The sequence below is a fragment of the Pelobates fuscus genome, chromosome 6 (genome assembly GCF_036172605.1).
Source record: "Pelobates fuscus isolate aPelFus1 chromosome 6, aPelFus1.pri, whole genome shotgun sequence".
In the NCBI taxonomy this organism is placed as follows: Eukaryota; Metazoa; Chordata; class Amphibia; order Anura; family Pelobatidae; genus Pelobates; species Pelobates fuscus.
This window is the reverse complement of record NC_086322.1, coordinates 304986933-305003350: the sequence shown is the minus strand read 5'-3', so window position 1 is coordinate 305003350 and position 16418 is coordinate 304986933. Positions and strand designations below refer to the sequence as shown.

Below are 16418 nucleotides of genomic sequence, written 5' to 3'. Positions count from 1 at the left end.
TGCCCCATTTGCCCCGCTGTAAAGACGGCCCTGTTAAAGGGACACTGTAGGCACTGTAATAAGTTCAATTAATTGAAGTGGTTATAGTGTCTGGAGTCCCTTGGCACCGTTCTTCTATTCAGCGATAAACTCTTTTTTTTATGTTTTAATGTTACGAGAGCTCCCAGCAGCCAATCACCTCTGTGCTGCTTGGACTACTGAGGAAGCATTAACATGAGCAGCAAAGGGCAACTGTGATAGGCTGAAAGCTGTCCGCTGACACACTCAACCAATCAGTGTCCCTTGGTTGTATGAATTGGTATAGTTAGATGGAAGCGTGTAATCTCTGCCTTAGCCACACCTCCGGTGGGGGCCGGACTGTAGGAAGCCAGGAATCCTCATTCAGTGTTAAACTGATGATACATGGTTTAATACTGAATGGAGAGACCGCGCCAGGGTTTTACAGACACTATAACCACTTCAATGAGATGGAATGGTTTAATACTGAATGGAGAGACTGCCACCACGGTTGGAAATTCCTGTTTTAGATGATAACAAGGGCAGCAATTCAGTGGAGCCATCACCCCACTGCGGTCTATGGATGGGCTGGCCCTGTCTGTTTGGAGGGGAGCATGGGAACTCAGAAAAAGCTTTCTTAAAAAGCTTTGACACTTAACAGTTGAAGAGCACCAGGGGACTCCTAGCACCATAACCACTGAAGCAAGGTGCATTAATTTTGGTGCTTAGAGCACCCTTTTAAGTTGGACTTTGGCACATCTTCTTTTAAATAGGAAGCTAAAATTAAAAAATAAATAAAAATCAGATCATGAATATATCTTGATAATTTGTTGCTCTTAAAGTTTAAAACCCAAAAAGCATTGAAGTTTCTATTATTTTGCCATTTCCATCATTTTTGACTGACACTAGCTGCCTTTTTTTCCATGAAGCCGTGGGTTAATACGGTTTGATATTCTGTCATTAACACAAACTATTTCTTCGCCATCATAATAAACAGACAGCTGAGCGTGATTCTGTACACGCTTTGTGGAGGCCGAGCCTTTGGCCCCTTTATTGAACTTCATAGACAAACAATGAACGATAGCAGAAGCAAATCGTGGGAACCTCAAGAATTCAAGAAACTGTTACTTTTGGATATGTACAAAAAGAGCCATAAAATCAGCTGTTACTTAGATATTTTTTTTCTCTCTCTCTCTTTTTTTTCTTTTTCTAGAGTTTCATGTGCTGAATCGTAACCGTTCGAGACTCGGCTTCACGTCCCAAGTGCTGGTATGTGTCTTCATATTCTCTCAAGTTCTTGATTGAAAATGTCTTCAGGTACTAATTAGAAACATGTTTATTGTGTGTTTTTTTTTTCCCATACACAAGTGTCAGAGAATTTGGAAGAATTGTTGTGGATAATGACTTAAAGATGTGGCTGTAGGCTCTGTACGGTAATTAAGTACTAGACCCTTTAAACCTTCTCTGCATTGTGTGCGCGCGGCGCAAGATAATTTGCACATATCCGATTAGCAAAGAGTATTTACTCAGGAGAGCCATTCACTCCAACTCCCGCTTCCCCAGACTACATTTCCCATAATGCTTGGCCAGCTTGGCTATAGAATATTTTGTGACTTAATTTAGTCTTTGTTAAAGACATGAAGAAGCCAAAGGAACGTGATTCTCATACCGATTCCATCGAGTCTTTACTGGGTCGAATATCCAGGGTCTTCAGGAGGTCATAACCAAAGGAATAAACCTCTCATGGGTGGACCCTACAATTTAAGGATTTCTGAAATATTCAGCACAAGCAATACATTCTTGCAGTTGAAGTGCTACGGATAGCGTGTTAATCTTTGCCTGCTGGATTGCAATAAGATATTTTCCGTGTCTCTCAATATAAGCAATAAGTAGTTGCAGTGCAAAGTTTACAGCTTTTTCTTTTTAGTTTGTGCAAATATTTACTTGTTCCTGTAGGTTGTTACAATGTGATTTATGCATTGGGACATGGAAGGAAGAGCTTTATTGAGGGATGTGGGTTGGGGGGGGAGATAGGGTGCTGGTGGTGTATATATCATCCCATCACCCATCCCTGTATAGTGTGGTGGGGTGATTTGCACCATCGCAGAAAAGAAGCCAAATTGCAAAATTTTTCCAAGTTCACTGTGATTGAGGTTCTGCTGTTTTGACCTACAATTTGATATGTACTATTTGACATATAATCTCCACTGTTATATTTTGTAGGGCTCAAAAGGCAACCGTGTAAGTGGGAGGCTTTCGTCTTGGCCCATGTGTTCACCAAAGACCTGTCACATAGTCACATTTTATTGATCACACACACAATACATTTAAGGACATTTTTAGACTGTACAGTCCGGATCAACCCTCTGCCAAGTGATAAATGCATTTCAGGATTAATAATGGAAACTAGAAAGGTTTAAGCTGTCATGGGTTTGCACGCAGATGCTAAGAAAGTCTATGGAAAGTAATTGGCATCTTCAGACTTAAAGCAGCATCAGTGATTCATCTCAAATCAATGAATGACTTGGCCAAACTCTGTAAAGGACAACATTCCCTACTCTGAGTCGTATAGCGGCATATTGTAATCACACAACGGGACTGGCAAACTACACGGATTTCAACATCCTTGAATATATGAACTCATTAAAGGACCACTCTAGTGCCAGGAAAACATACTCGTTTTCCTGGTACTAGAGTGCCCTGAGGGTGCCCCCACCCTCAGGGTCCCCCTCCCGCCCGACTCTGGAAAGGGGAAAAGGGGTAAAACTTACCTTTTTCCAGCGCTGGGCAGGGAGCTCTCTGCCTCTGATCCTCCTCCGTTCCGCCCCGTCGGCTGAATGCACACGCGCGGCAAGAGCTGCGCGTGCATTCAGCCGGTCGCATAGGAAAGCATTTACAATGCTTTCCTATGGACGCTTGCGTGCTCTCACTGTGATTTTCACAGTGAGAATCACGCAAGCGCCTCTAGCGGCTGTCAGTGAGACAGACACTAGAGGATTTGGGGGAAGGCTTAACCCATTAATAAACATAGCAGTTTCTCTGAAACTGCTATGTTTATAAAAAAAAAAATGGGTTAACCCTAGCTGGACCTGGCACCCAGACCACTTCATTAAGCTGAAGTGGTCTGGGTGCCTAGAGTGGCCCTTTAAGCTGATTGATAAGAGATACTGTGTGTATGTAGAGGAGTGTGTGTAGTGTTAATAAAAGTAATATGTCCCGAGCATTCTTCATTTCCTTTACTGTGTTAGCCTCATAAACATCCTGAGCATTCGGCACTTCATTTACTGTGTTAACCTTATACACATCCTGAGCATTCTTCAATTCCTTTACTGCGTTATCCTTATACATATCCCGAGCATCCTTCAATTCCTTTACTGTGTTAGCCTTATACACATCCCGAGCATTCTTCAATTCCTTTACTGTGTTAGCCTTATACACATCCTGAGCATTCTTCAATTTCTTTACTGCGTTAGCCTTATACACATCCCGAGCATTCTTCAATTCCTTTACTGTGTTAGCCTTATACACATCCCAAGCATTCTTCAATTCCTTTACTGTGTTAGCCTTATACACATCCTGAGCATCCTTCATTTCCTTTACTGTGTTAGCCTCATACACATCCCAAACATTCTTCAATTCCTTTACTGTGTTAGCCTTATACACATCCCAAGCATTCTTCAATTACTTTACTGTGTTAGCCTTATACACATCCCAAACATTCTTCAATTCCTTTACTGTGTTAACCTTATACACATCCTGAGCATTCTTCAATTCCTTTACTGTGTTAACCTTATACACATCCCAAACATTCTTCAATTCCTTTACTGTGTTAGCCTTATACACATCCTGAGCATTCTTCAATTCCTTTACTGTGTTAGCCTTATACACATCCTGAGTATTCTTCAATTCCTTTACTGTGTTAGCCTTATACACATCCTGAGCATTCTTCAATTCCTTTACTGTGTTATCCTTATACACATCCTGAGCATTCTTCAATTCCTTTACTGTGTTAGCCTTATACACATCCTGAGTATTCTTCAATTCCTTTACTGTGTTAGCCTTATACACATCCTGAGCATTCTTCAATTCCTTTACTGTGTTAGCCTTATACACATCCTGAGCATTCTTCAATTCCTTTACTGTGTTAGCCTTATACACATCCTGAACATTCTTCAATTCCTTTACTGTGTTAGCCTTATACACATCCTGAGCATTCTTCAATTCCTTTACTGTGTTAGCCTTATACACATACCGAGCATTCTTCAATTCCTTTACTGTGTTAGTCTTATACCCATCCTGAGCATTCTTCAATTCCTTTACTGTGTTAGCCTTATAGACACACCGAGCATTCTTGAATTCCTTTACTGCGTTAGCCTTATACACATCCTGAACATTCTTCAATTCCTTTACTGTGTTAGCCTTATACACATCCTGAGCATTCTTCAATTCCTTTACTGTGTTAGCCTTATACACATCCTGAGCATTCTTCAATTCCTTTACTGTGTTAGCCTTATACCCATCCTGAGCATTCTTCAATTCCTTTACTGTGTTAGCCTTATAGACACACCGAGCATTCTTGAATTCCTTTACTGCGTTAGCCTTTACTACGTTTACTATCCCTGGTGTCGTCTACCTTCACTGTAAAGTAATTGTTCTTCATATCCCTGCTAAACTGCTCTCTTTGTCATTATTTAATCCCTTAATGTATAATACCTGGCAAATAAAAATGGCTGAGGAAGTTTATAGGTTCTATAGGTTTAAAAAAGAGTGGCGCGCCAGAGAAATAATGAGTGGGCGGGTAGGTGGGGGAGGAAATTATTGGACCGCTCTCTAAGACGTCGATGCGGCAATGAAAGATAATAGAAGGAAAATAAAGTTTAATTTTCGGCTGTTTTTGATCCCAATGAAATGTCGCTGTAACCTCTTCTGGTTAATGTAGTGCGATACAATCGGATTTCGAACACGCACTGTCTAAACTCTGCCATTTAATAACACGGGGCAGTCTACACGGGACTTGGCAATGGGTACCGTGTCTCAGATCCTTCCCAAAGTATTTCATCCGCTCTGGATGTCTGTGCACGCTGTACACTTGCCGACTAGTTCAATCCCTGGTAATAAATCTGCCGTATAACCTGGAGGAAAATAAAAGCTGTAAAATAATTATTGCTCAGATAGCAGACGTGGTTTAATAATAACTATTGTGAAGTTTCTGGTTTTTTTTATTCTTCACGACTCTAAACCTTTCTAAAGTGCAATAAGCTAAACAAATGAGTGGAATCACAGATTGGTAGACATGTTTCTTGCCAAGATTTGTTTTAATGGTGTGCACTATGTAGTGTTTATGACATCATTTTTTTTTTTTCATTTTTTTTTATCTTCTAAAGAGTCTTTTCTGTAGACTGGTCATTAATGCATAGAGCAGAAAACAAATGTCTGCATGTTGTGAGCATTGATTTTTTTATTTTTTTTAACCCATTTACCAGATTTTCTTCAATAAACTTTATATTTTATAATATGCTATATTTTTATTAAAAAACTATTTGTAGGAATATGGAGCAAATGCGGACACTGCACAGCGGATAATCATATGGAAAAATTGTTTTTTTTTTTTAAAATGTCAAGATCTGGGGTAACCACAACATGTCAACACAATGTGTCAATAGACCGTCCAAAAACACCGCAATGATAGGACGGTGCGGACTAAACTCACTGCTCTTATAAGTAAGGAATAAAAAGCAGAGAAGAGAGGAGGGGAAGCCAAAAAGGAAGGGAGGTCCCAGATTTTACTAAACATGGAAAGTTTTTTCAAATTATTAACTGTTTCAATATGTAAAGGGGTGCTTTGACCAAAAAACAAGGTTCTCATAAAACACTGTTTTTGGTTTAAGTAACCCTTACCGGGCTGGTCCATCTTCTAAACCCCACCCCCGCCCCCCGCCCCCCGCCCCTCCCTTCCCCTCCCAAATTGAAAAGATAAGATATTCGGGGCCAGTACAAACCATTATCTGGAAATCTATTCATAAACAGGGCTATACATAGGACACGAGGTCACACATTTAGGCTTGAAGAAAGGAGATTTCATCTAAGGCAAAGAAAGGGTTTTTTTACAGTAAGAGCAATAAGGATATGGAATTCATTGCCGGAAGAGGTGGTTTTGTCAGAGTCTATACAGATGTTTAAATTGCAATTGGATAAATACTTGCAAAAACATAACATACAGGGATACAATTTCTAATTAGTGGGCTAATAGCTGCTTGATCCAAGGAGACATCTGACTGCTATTTTGGGGTCAAGAAGGAATTTTTTCCTAGTTTGTTGCAAAATTGGAAGCGCTTCAGACTGGGTTTTTTGCCTTCTTTTGGATCAACAGCAAAAGCATATGTGAGGAAGGCTGAACTTGATGGACGCAAGTCTCTTTTCAGCTATGTAACTATGTAACTATATAAATTAAACGGATAAAACCAACCTTATTCTACAACACCAAAGCTAAGTTCTCCCTAAGACTGATGTTTCTCCCCCTTGCTGGAGGTCCTGGAGGATGGACTGAGGGGCGGACGGGGGTGTGCTGCCATGCACAGAATTAGCATTAGCCAGCCTGGAACACTAGATACGGGCTGGCTAATGACGCCCCAGTGACGCTGCTGGCAGCAAAGGTATTATAATCTGCATGTACAGAGTGTAATATAGAAATGCTGCAAATGTGGATTTCAGGCACCATAAGCACTTTAAATAACTCAAGTGGTTATGGTGCTTGCTGTAACCCTTTAAGCTCAACCTCTCACATAAAGCTGGTACCTAATTACTATCGCTTTAAATGGCTTTTAATATTTTGTTTACTTAACGGATTCATTTGTGAGGTCTAAAAATTGTAAATAAATATAGAATTTGCATGGCTGTGTTTCCCTCCAATCTGGAACAGAATGCCTCCATCTTGTCTTCCTGCTCGCCATTGTTGTAAGCTCAGCCCTTTGCATCTGGCAGTCAACATAGAAAGCGAACAAGAGATAAAGCAATGCCGACTAACCTTTTTAATATACATTATAAGAAAATGGATTGTCAGACGTGCGTCTGGTAACTATTTATTTATTTATTTATTTATTTATCTGGTACAATTAGTGAGAGTTTAGGATTTTATTCATATTTTTTATTATCTTGCTTACCTAATAAAGTTCTTTGTTTATGTATTTAAAGTATAGCAGTCCTAACAATAAATTAGGGAGACCAGAGATTTTCCTTAGCTGGGAACCGTTTTTGGAAAATGTTATTCCTCGTGGCTTATTTAAAAAAAATCGCCGCCGCCCTGATTGATGCATTTTTAATAAGCATCCCAAGGTTGGAGGAAAGTCAGGTCAAGCCACCTTTTGACATTTATTCCACTCATCTCAATCCAGCACTTTAGAAGGATATATGTACTGCTCCACTTGGCTTAACATGCTCGTCCTTAACTACCTCTCGACTCATATGCTGTTTTGTTTTTATTACAGGAGCTACCGGCAAAGAATGTCTGTGAAATTAAGATTCAGCTCTCCGAGTGATGGTCTCGGTGGAGTTGGCCGTAGCAGATCGTTTGCTGGCTTTAGTACATTACAAATCCGAAAGAGCTCGTAAGTAACAAAACGTTATTGGAAGTTGAGCAGGGCTCTGTGCTATAAATGTATTTTAGCAGGTCTCCAGCCCTGTAAAAAAAAATTACCATTGGTGTGATGGGTTTTATAGTTCCAAGGCCAAAATAAATGTTCTTTAGCAAATCATATTGTGAAGGATGACGTTTTTTAGTCTCTTATCCAGAATTTTCATGCACATATATTTACAGACATGGGAAATAGATAGTACACCCTCTTTGTATTCTACGGTTTTACATATTAAGACATTATAACAATCATCTGCTTCTTAGCAGGTCTTAAAATTAGATAAATATCAGATGAACAACATGTGACATTAATGTTTATTTAATAAAAATAAAGACAGAATGGAGACGCCTTTTGTGTAAAACTAAGTACGCCTTATAATTCAATAGTCTGTAGAACCATCTTTGACTCGGCCATTGCAACACCTTGAGTCTTTCTTTTTCAGCCATTCTGTTGTAGATTTTCTGGTGTTTCTGGCATTATCGTCCTGTTGCATGACCCAATTTTGGTCAAACTTTAGGTGTCGGACGATGGCCTCACCTTTGACTCAAGAAAACATTGGTATACTGAGGAGTTCATGGTCGACACAATGAGTGCAAACTTCCCAGGTCCTGTTTCTGCAATACATCACCCCTCCACCACCATGCTTGACAGTTGGTACGAGGTGTCTGTGCTGATTTGCTTTGTTCAGGTTTCGCTAAACATGGTGCTGTGCATTATGGCCAAACATCTCCACTATGGATTTACCTGTCCAAAGGATTCAACTTTGCAAACCAAAGCCATGCTGCCATGTTCTTTTTAGAGAGAAGATACTTTCTCCTGGCAACCCATCCAAACAAACCATACTTGTTCAGTATTTCCTTTATTCTACTGTCATAAAATTGAACATTTACCATAGTAACTGAGGCCTGTAGAGTCTGAGATGTAATTCTAGTTTTGTTTTTATGTTTTATTTTTCTAGGCATTGTGCATAGTCGCACCTTTGGGTGAATTTGCTGGGAGGTCCACTACTGGGGAAATTGGCAACGGCCTTGAATGGTTTCGACTTTTTTCCTAGTTTGATGGGCAGCAACAGTTGTTTCTCTAAGATCACTGCCGATGTCTTCCTCCTTAGCATTGTGTTAACAAACACCGGAATGCTCCAGACCAGCAAACTGCTAATACTTTGGCTTTTATAGGGGTGGTAACACTTGCTGATAAAGTACATTTGGTTAGCAGCCTCTTAATTCCTATGGAAGCAGTAAGAGTGTACTTAGTTTTCCACACATGGCTTCTCCATTTTGCTTTTATTTTTGTTCAATAAATCATGACACGGTGTAATATGTCATGTGTTGTTGTTTGTCTGAGGTTGTATTTACCTTATTCTAAGACCTGCTAAGAAACAGGTGATTATTGTCATGTCCTGATATGTAAAACCATAAAATTCAAAGAGGGTTTACTTTCTTGTCCACATAACTGTGTACGTCTGTTTCCATTTATTCTGGATTTGGCTCTGACAAGCCTTTACCGCTGTATTGGTTATTATTTGACATTTTCTGACAGCGATACTTTGTCTATAAGTACATAAAGGAACATTATCATGCATGATTGAACAAACGGTTCTTCAGATTTGTCTAATTTCCTTTTTGTCTTTTTGCTAGCCTAAGACACGTTCCATCCGTGAGACAAATAGATACGTATTGTTCTTACTGATATGAGTTTAGATTCCTGGTGATTTATGGTGCTGGATAGCGTCTGGATAGGAGTCTGCTTAATGCTTATTCTAAATACTTCCTGGCCTCCTCGCTGGCGTTCAGAAAATATGCGTGGTATTGTATTTTAAATCCCACAAAGTAATGATACACCGTCTCCATATGGTAAAATGGAGGGAGCTTGCTTCACTTTAAAGTTAAAGTGATAGTCGATGATCTATAAAACTGCCCTACATCTGCATTAACACCTGAAATGGCAACAAAGTAATTGGAATAGGAATCAGGAAATGGGCAAAATAAACAAAAGCTTTGACGGTGTATAAAGGCATGAAGCATATATTAATAAATAAAACCTAAGAATTACAGATCTGATTTCTACAGAAACATAATTGTTTTAAATATTGTTTTCTCATCTTTTTTTTGTGCAATGAATCAAACACATGTTAATGCGGTAATTAGAGCGTGTGCAGTCATTCCGAAGGAGGTCAGATGCACTCTGTAACATAATCTATCTGTCTGAGTAGGTGTTTGAGTGGATCAAGGTTGATGGTAGATGAAATGTTTAGCCAGTCTTCGTTTAGTCTACCTTGGCAGGTTGGGTTATTTCAGTGAATAAGCAGAGTGTGGACAGTCTTTGGTTAGTCTACCTTGGCAGGTTGGGTTATTTCAGTGAAGATGCAGAGTGTGGACAATCTTCGGTTAGTCTACCTTGGCACGTTGGGTTATTTCAGTGAAGATGCAGAGAGTGGCCAATCTTCGTTTAGTCTGCCTTGGCAGGTTGGTGTATTCCAGTGAAGATGCAGAGTGGGGACAATCTTCGTATAGTCTACCTTGGCACGTTGGGTTATTTCAGTGAAGATGCAGAGAGTGGACTATCTTCGTATAGTCTACCTTGGCAGGTTATGTTATTGAAGTGAAGATGCAGAGTGTGGACAATCTTCGTTTAATCTTCCTTGGCAGGTTGGGTTATTTGAGTGAAGATGCAGAGTGTAGACAATCTTTGTTTAGTCTACCTTGGCAGGTTAGGTTTTTTTCAGTGAAGATGCAGAGTGTGACTGATTTGGTTAATCCCGGCTATGCCTGATGTCTTCATTTTACTTGGTTCAGCATGTTTGTAATCAAGTAAACAGATTTTTGCGAGGGAATGGAGATGATGTAACGGTCTAAGTCCTTGTTGGTATCAATTGGGAAAAAAAGAAATATCAAGGCACACCTGAGGTTTCTTCTAAAAGGCAGTCTTTATTTAAAACGAGGATCGAAACATTGTCTCCACTTCCTTGTTTTATATAAAGACTGCATTTTAGAAGAAACCTCAGCTGTTTCTGGATATTTCTTTTTTGCCAATTGTTGTCTTCAGGGAACGGTCCACCTTTTCTGAAGCACCCTGCAGGAAGTATTCCCCCCTTTTTTAGTGTGTGTATTTTACTCAAGTTTTTTTGTTGGTACTAATGACAAAGTTTACAGACCATGTACGATCGTAAATAATCAGTTTTTTTTTCTTGTGTCAGTCATAATTAAATAACATTAAAGAGTCTATTTATGGACATCATAGTAATAATAATGATGTTGTGAAGTGTGTATGTGTGTGACATTCATTGGACCGTCCCATAATATACCTTAAAATTATCTCCACAAGTAAGAGGGTTGGGGTGATGGCACAGAGTTCTCCCCCAAATATTATTAAAATGGGTAACATTGATAAATAAGGAAAGAACAGTCCTATGTAACCAGTCACTAATTCAGAGTATACGGTTACTTATTCCTTCAGGCAGTCCCTTAGCAGAAGCTCGGTCAGATCAAAGCTTTCAGTGAAATCGGAAAAGCTCTACCCATCTTTGAGAAAGGGGTCGATAAGGCTGGATCCCCATCCACACCAAGTCAAGAAGATATTCGATGCTCTAAGGAAAGGTTTGAAGTAAGTCCGTTATTTTGTTTGGCTTACCTTGTACACATTTAACATTAGACTGTGTTGCAGTTCGTGTTATGAAGCTTTTATTGCATATTGTGTAATAATAATGTTTTATATGGATCATGTTTTATGTGGAACTAAAAACTGTGCGTTAAAAAGTCAAGCTCCCCTTTCTGATAGAAGCTCTGTGTTCCTGATTGGATACATTTCCTGTGTGGATATTATACTGATTCTCATTGTTGGCTTGTAGAATGGTTTCCATGGAAAACAGGTGGAAGAGCTTTGCGTCCGTTGGTAGACTCTAGTCTTGTCTAAGTCTGTGTAACTATCTAACTCATCTTTGATTGATATCTGTTTTCAAATACATGTAAACGTATGGCAGATAACACACCTGTATATAATATCTCGTGTCTTATTGCATATATTCCAGAAACATGTAATGGCTAGTGATGTCCCGAACTATTCGCTGGCGAATAGTTCCTGGCGAACATAGCATGTTCGCGTTCGCCACCGCGGGCGAACACATGCGGTGTTCGGTCCGCCCCCTATTCGTCATCATTGAGTAAACTTTGACCCTGTACCTCAAAGTCAGCAGACACATTACAGCCAATCAGCAGCAGACCCTCCCACCTACTGGACAGCATCCATTTTAGATTCATTCGGAAGCTGCAATAATTTTTTTTATTTTTTTTAATTATTATTATTTTTTTTTATTCTAAATGCAAAACATTGGTATATAGGGGAATATTCACTAAATGCCAAACATTGGTATATTCCCCTATATAACAATATTTTGCATTTAGTGAATATTCCCCTATATAACAATGTTTTGCATTTAGTGAATATTCCCCTGTATAACAATGTTTTGCATTTAGTGAATATTCCCCAATATAACAATGTTTGGCATTTAGTGAATATTCCCCTATATAACAATGTTTTGCATTTAGTGAATATTCCCCTATATAACAATATTTTGCATTTAGTGAATATTCCCCTGTATAACAATGTTTGGCATTTAGTGAATATTCCCCTATATAACAATATTTTGCATTTAGTGAATATTCCCCTGTATAACAATGTTTGGCATTTAGTGAATATTCCCCTATATAACAATGTTTGGCATTTAGTGAATATTCCCCTATATAACAATATTTTGCATTTAGTGAATATTCCCCTGTATAACAATGATTGGTATTTAGTGAATATTCCCCTATATAACAATGTTTGGCATTTAGTGAATATTCCCCTATATAACAATATTTTGCATTTAGTGAATATTCCCCTGTATAACAATGTTTGGCATTTAGTGAATATTCCCCTATATAACAATATTTTGCATTTAGTGAATATTCCCCTGTATAACAATGATTGGTATTTAGTGAATATTCCCCTATATAACAATGTTTGGCATTTAGTGAATATTCCCCTATATAACAATATTTTGCATTTAGTGAATATTCCCCTGTATAACAATGATTGGTATTTAGTGAATATTCCCCTGTATAACAATGTTTGGCATTTAGTGAATATTCCCCTATATAACAATATTTTGCATTTAGTGAATATTCCCCTGTATAACAATGATTGGTATTTAGTGAATATTCCCCTGTATAACAATGTTTGGCATTTAGTGAATATTCCCCTATATAACAATGTTTTGCATTTAGTGAATATTCCCCTATAAAACAATGTTTGGCATTTAGTGAATATTCCCCTATATAACAATATTTTGCATTTAGTGAATATTCCCCTGTATAACAATGTTTTGCATTTAGCGAATATTCCCCTATATAACAATGTTTTGCATTTAGTGAATATTCCCCTGTATAACAATGTTTTGCATTTAGTGAATATTCCCCAATATAACAATGTTTGGCATTTAGTGAATATTCCCCTATATAACAATGTGTTGCATTTAGTGAATATTCCCCTGTATAACAATGTTTGGAATTTAGTGAATATTCCCCTATATAACAATGTTTGGCATTTAGTGAATATTCCCCTATATAACAATATTTTGCATTTAGTGAATATTCCCCTGTATAACAATGTTTTGCATTTAGTGAATATTCCCCTATATAACAATGTTTTGCATTTAGTGAATATTCCCCTGTATAACAATGTTTTGCATTTAGTGAATATTCCCCAATATAACAATGTTTGCCATTTAGTGAATATTCCCCTATATAACAATGTTTTGCATTTAGTGAATATTCCCCTATATAACAATATTTTGCATTTAGTGAATATTCCCCTGTATAACAATGTTTGGCATTTAGTGAATATTCCCCTATATAACAATATTTTGCATTTAGTGAATATTCCCCTGTATAACAATGATTGGTATTTAGTGAATATTCCCCTATAAAACAATGTTTGGCATTTAGTGAATATTCCCCTATATAACAATATTTTGCATTTAGTGAATATTCCCCTGTATAACAATGTTTTGCATTTAGCGAATATTCCCCTATATAACAATGTTTTGCATTTAGTGAATATTCCCCTGTATAACCATGTTTTGCATTTAGTGAATATTCCCCAATATAACAATGTTTGGCATTTAGTGAATATTCCCCTATATAACAATGTGTTGCATTTAGTGAATATTCCCCTGTATAACAATGTTTGGCATTTAGTGAATATTCCCCTATATAACAATGTTTGGCATTTAGTGAATATTCCCCTGTATAACAATGTTTGGCATTTAATGAATATTCCCCTATATAACAATGTTTGGTATTTAGTGAATATTCCCCTGTATAACAATGTTTGGCATTTAGTGAATATTCCCCTGTATAACAATGTTTGGTATTTAGTGAATATTCCCCTATATAACAATGTTTTGCATTTAGTGAATATTCCCCTGTATAACAATGTTTGGCATTTAGTGAATATTCCCCTGTATAACAATGTTTGGCATTTAGTGAATATTCCCCAATATAACAATGTTTGGCATTTAGTGAATATTCCCCTGTATAACAATGTTTGGCATTTAGTGAATATTCCCCTATATAACAATGTTTTACATTTAGTGAATATTCCCCTATATAACAATGTTTGGCATTTAGTGAATATTCCCCTATATAACAATGTTTGGCATTTAGTGAATATTCCCCTGTATAACAATGTTTGGCATTTAGTGAATATTCCCCTATATAACAATGTTTGGCATTTAGTGAATATTCCCCTGTATAACAATGTTTGGCATTTAGTGAATATTCCCCTATATAACAATGTTTTGCATTTAGTGAATATTCCCCTGTATAACAATGTTTGGCATTTAGTGGAATATTCCCCTGTATAACAATGTTTTACATTTAGTGAATATTCCCCTATATAACAATGTTTGGCATTTAGTGAATATTCCCCCTATATGACAATGTTTGGCATTTAGTGAATATTCCCCTATATAACAATGTTTGGCATTTAGTGGATATTCCCCTATATTCACTAAATGCCAAACATTGTTATACAGGGGAATATTCACTAAATGCAAAACCTTATTATCTAGGGGAATATTCACAAATGCCAAACATTGTTATATAGGGGAATATTCACTAAATGCCAAACATTGTTATACAGGGGAATATTCACTAAATGCAACACATTGTTATATAGGGGAATATTCACTAAATGCAAAACATTGTTATACAGGGGAATATTCACTAAATACCAAACATTGTTATATAGGGGAATAAAAATAATGAGGGGGGGGATCTACTGTCCACCCCCCCCCCCCGGCCCCCACCCCTGAGCGGTGGGTGGGGGCCCTAAAAAAAACAATAAGGGGGGACCTACTGTCCCCCTCCGGCCCCCACCCCTGAGCGGTGGGTGGGGGCGCTAAAAAAAACAATAAGGGGGGACCTACTGTCCTCCCCCCCCGGCCCCCACCCCTGCACGGTGGGTGGGGGCCATAAATCACAATGGGGGGGACCTACTGTCCTCCCCCCCGCCCCCACCCGTGAGCGTTGTGTGGGGGCCAAAAAATAATGAGGGGGGGGACCTACTGTCCTCCCCCCCCACCCCCACTCCTGAGCGGTGGGTGGGGGCCATAAAAATAATGAGGGGGGGGCCTACTGTCCTCCCCCCCTGGCCCCCACTCCTGCCCTGTGGGTGGGGGCCATAAATCACAATAAGGGGGGGACCTACTGTCCCCCCCCCAGCTCCCACCCCTGAGCACTGGGTGGGGGCCCTAAAAAAACAATAAGGGGGACCTACTGTCCCCCCCGGCCCCCACCCCTGAGCGGTGGGTGGGGGCCCTAAAAAAAATGATAAGGGGGGGACCTACTGTCCCCGGAGAAGGGGAGGACAGAAGGTCCCCCCCTCATTATCTTTATGGCCCCCACCCGCCGCCCAGGGGTGGGGGCCGGAGAGGGGGAGGACAGGAGGTCCCCCCTCATTATCTTTATGACCCCTACCCCCCGCCCAGGGGTGGGGGCCGGAGAAGGGGAGGACAGTAGGTCCCCCCCTCATTATCTTTATGGCCCCCACCCGCCGCCCAGGGGTGGGGGCCGGAGAGGGGGAGGACAGTAGGTCCCCCCCCTCATTATCTTTATGGCCCCACCCGCCGCCCAGGGGCCGTGGGGAAGGAGAGTAGGTCTCCCCCCGCCCCCTTCAATCACTATTGTGGCCAGAAAGAGTCCCTGTGGGTTTTAAAATTCGCCTGCCTATTGAAGTCTATGGCGGTTCGCCCGGTTCGCCCGTCCGCGAACATTTGCGGAAATTCACGTTCGCGGTTCGCAAACCGAAAATTTTATGTTCGCGACATCACTAGTAATGGCTAATAATTAGTGCATAAATCACAGTGTATAATGGCTAATATTTGCATTTTGTTTTGTCATTAAATCCAAGTTTGTGTCATGTAGGAGCCTCTTAAAGCTCCAATAAATGAAGATTCAAATACTAACATGCTCATGTATCTTATACAGAAAATGGACTGTCTTCCAGAGGTGTTTTCAGTGTACGACTACGACCCAACTGAAATCTGTGTTCTGTTTCCTAAATCTCTAGCTTTTGCTCACCTTATACAGGGTTTACATGCAATTAAATATAATATACTTGTCTGATTTCACAGCGAGTACCTCGAAGAACATCAAACACAGCTGGAGTTTTTGGCGAGCCAGCAAAAGGACATAAAAAGGAATTCACGACTGGTAAGAAGACGTTTAAATGAATAATCCACACACAGTC

The 16418-nt window shown here is 39.3% G+C and overlaps 1 protein-coding gene across 3 annotated transcripts in view; it reads left to right on the top strand.

Moving 5' to 3' along the window:
- The window catches only part of RIPOR3 (RIPOR family member 3), a 117292-nt gene that overhangs the window by 38872 nt on the left and 62002 nt on the right, over positions 1–16418 (top strand). For 2 of the 3 annotated variants that reach the window (XM_063459681.1, XM_063459682.1), the window contains exons 2-5: positions 1211–1266; positions 7482–7601; positions 11085–11231; positions 16303–16381. In XM_063459681.1, coding sequence (XP_063315751.1) covers positions 7498–7601; positions 11085–11231; positions 16303–16381 — 330 coding nt within the window. In that variant the 5' untranslated portion in view covers positions 1211–1266; positions 7482–7497. Of the gene's footprint in view, positions 1–1210; positions 1315–7481; positions 7602–11084; positions 11232–16302; positions 16382–16418 lie in introns of all 3 variants that reach the window. The other variant, XM_063459683.1, reaches the window with a different exon arrangement.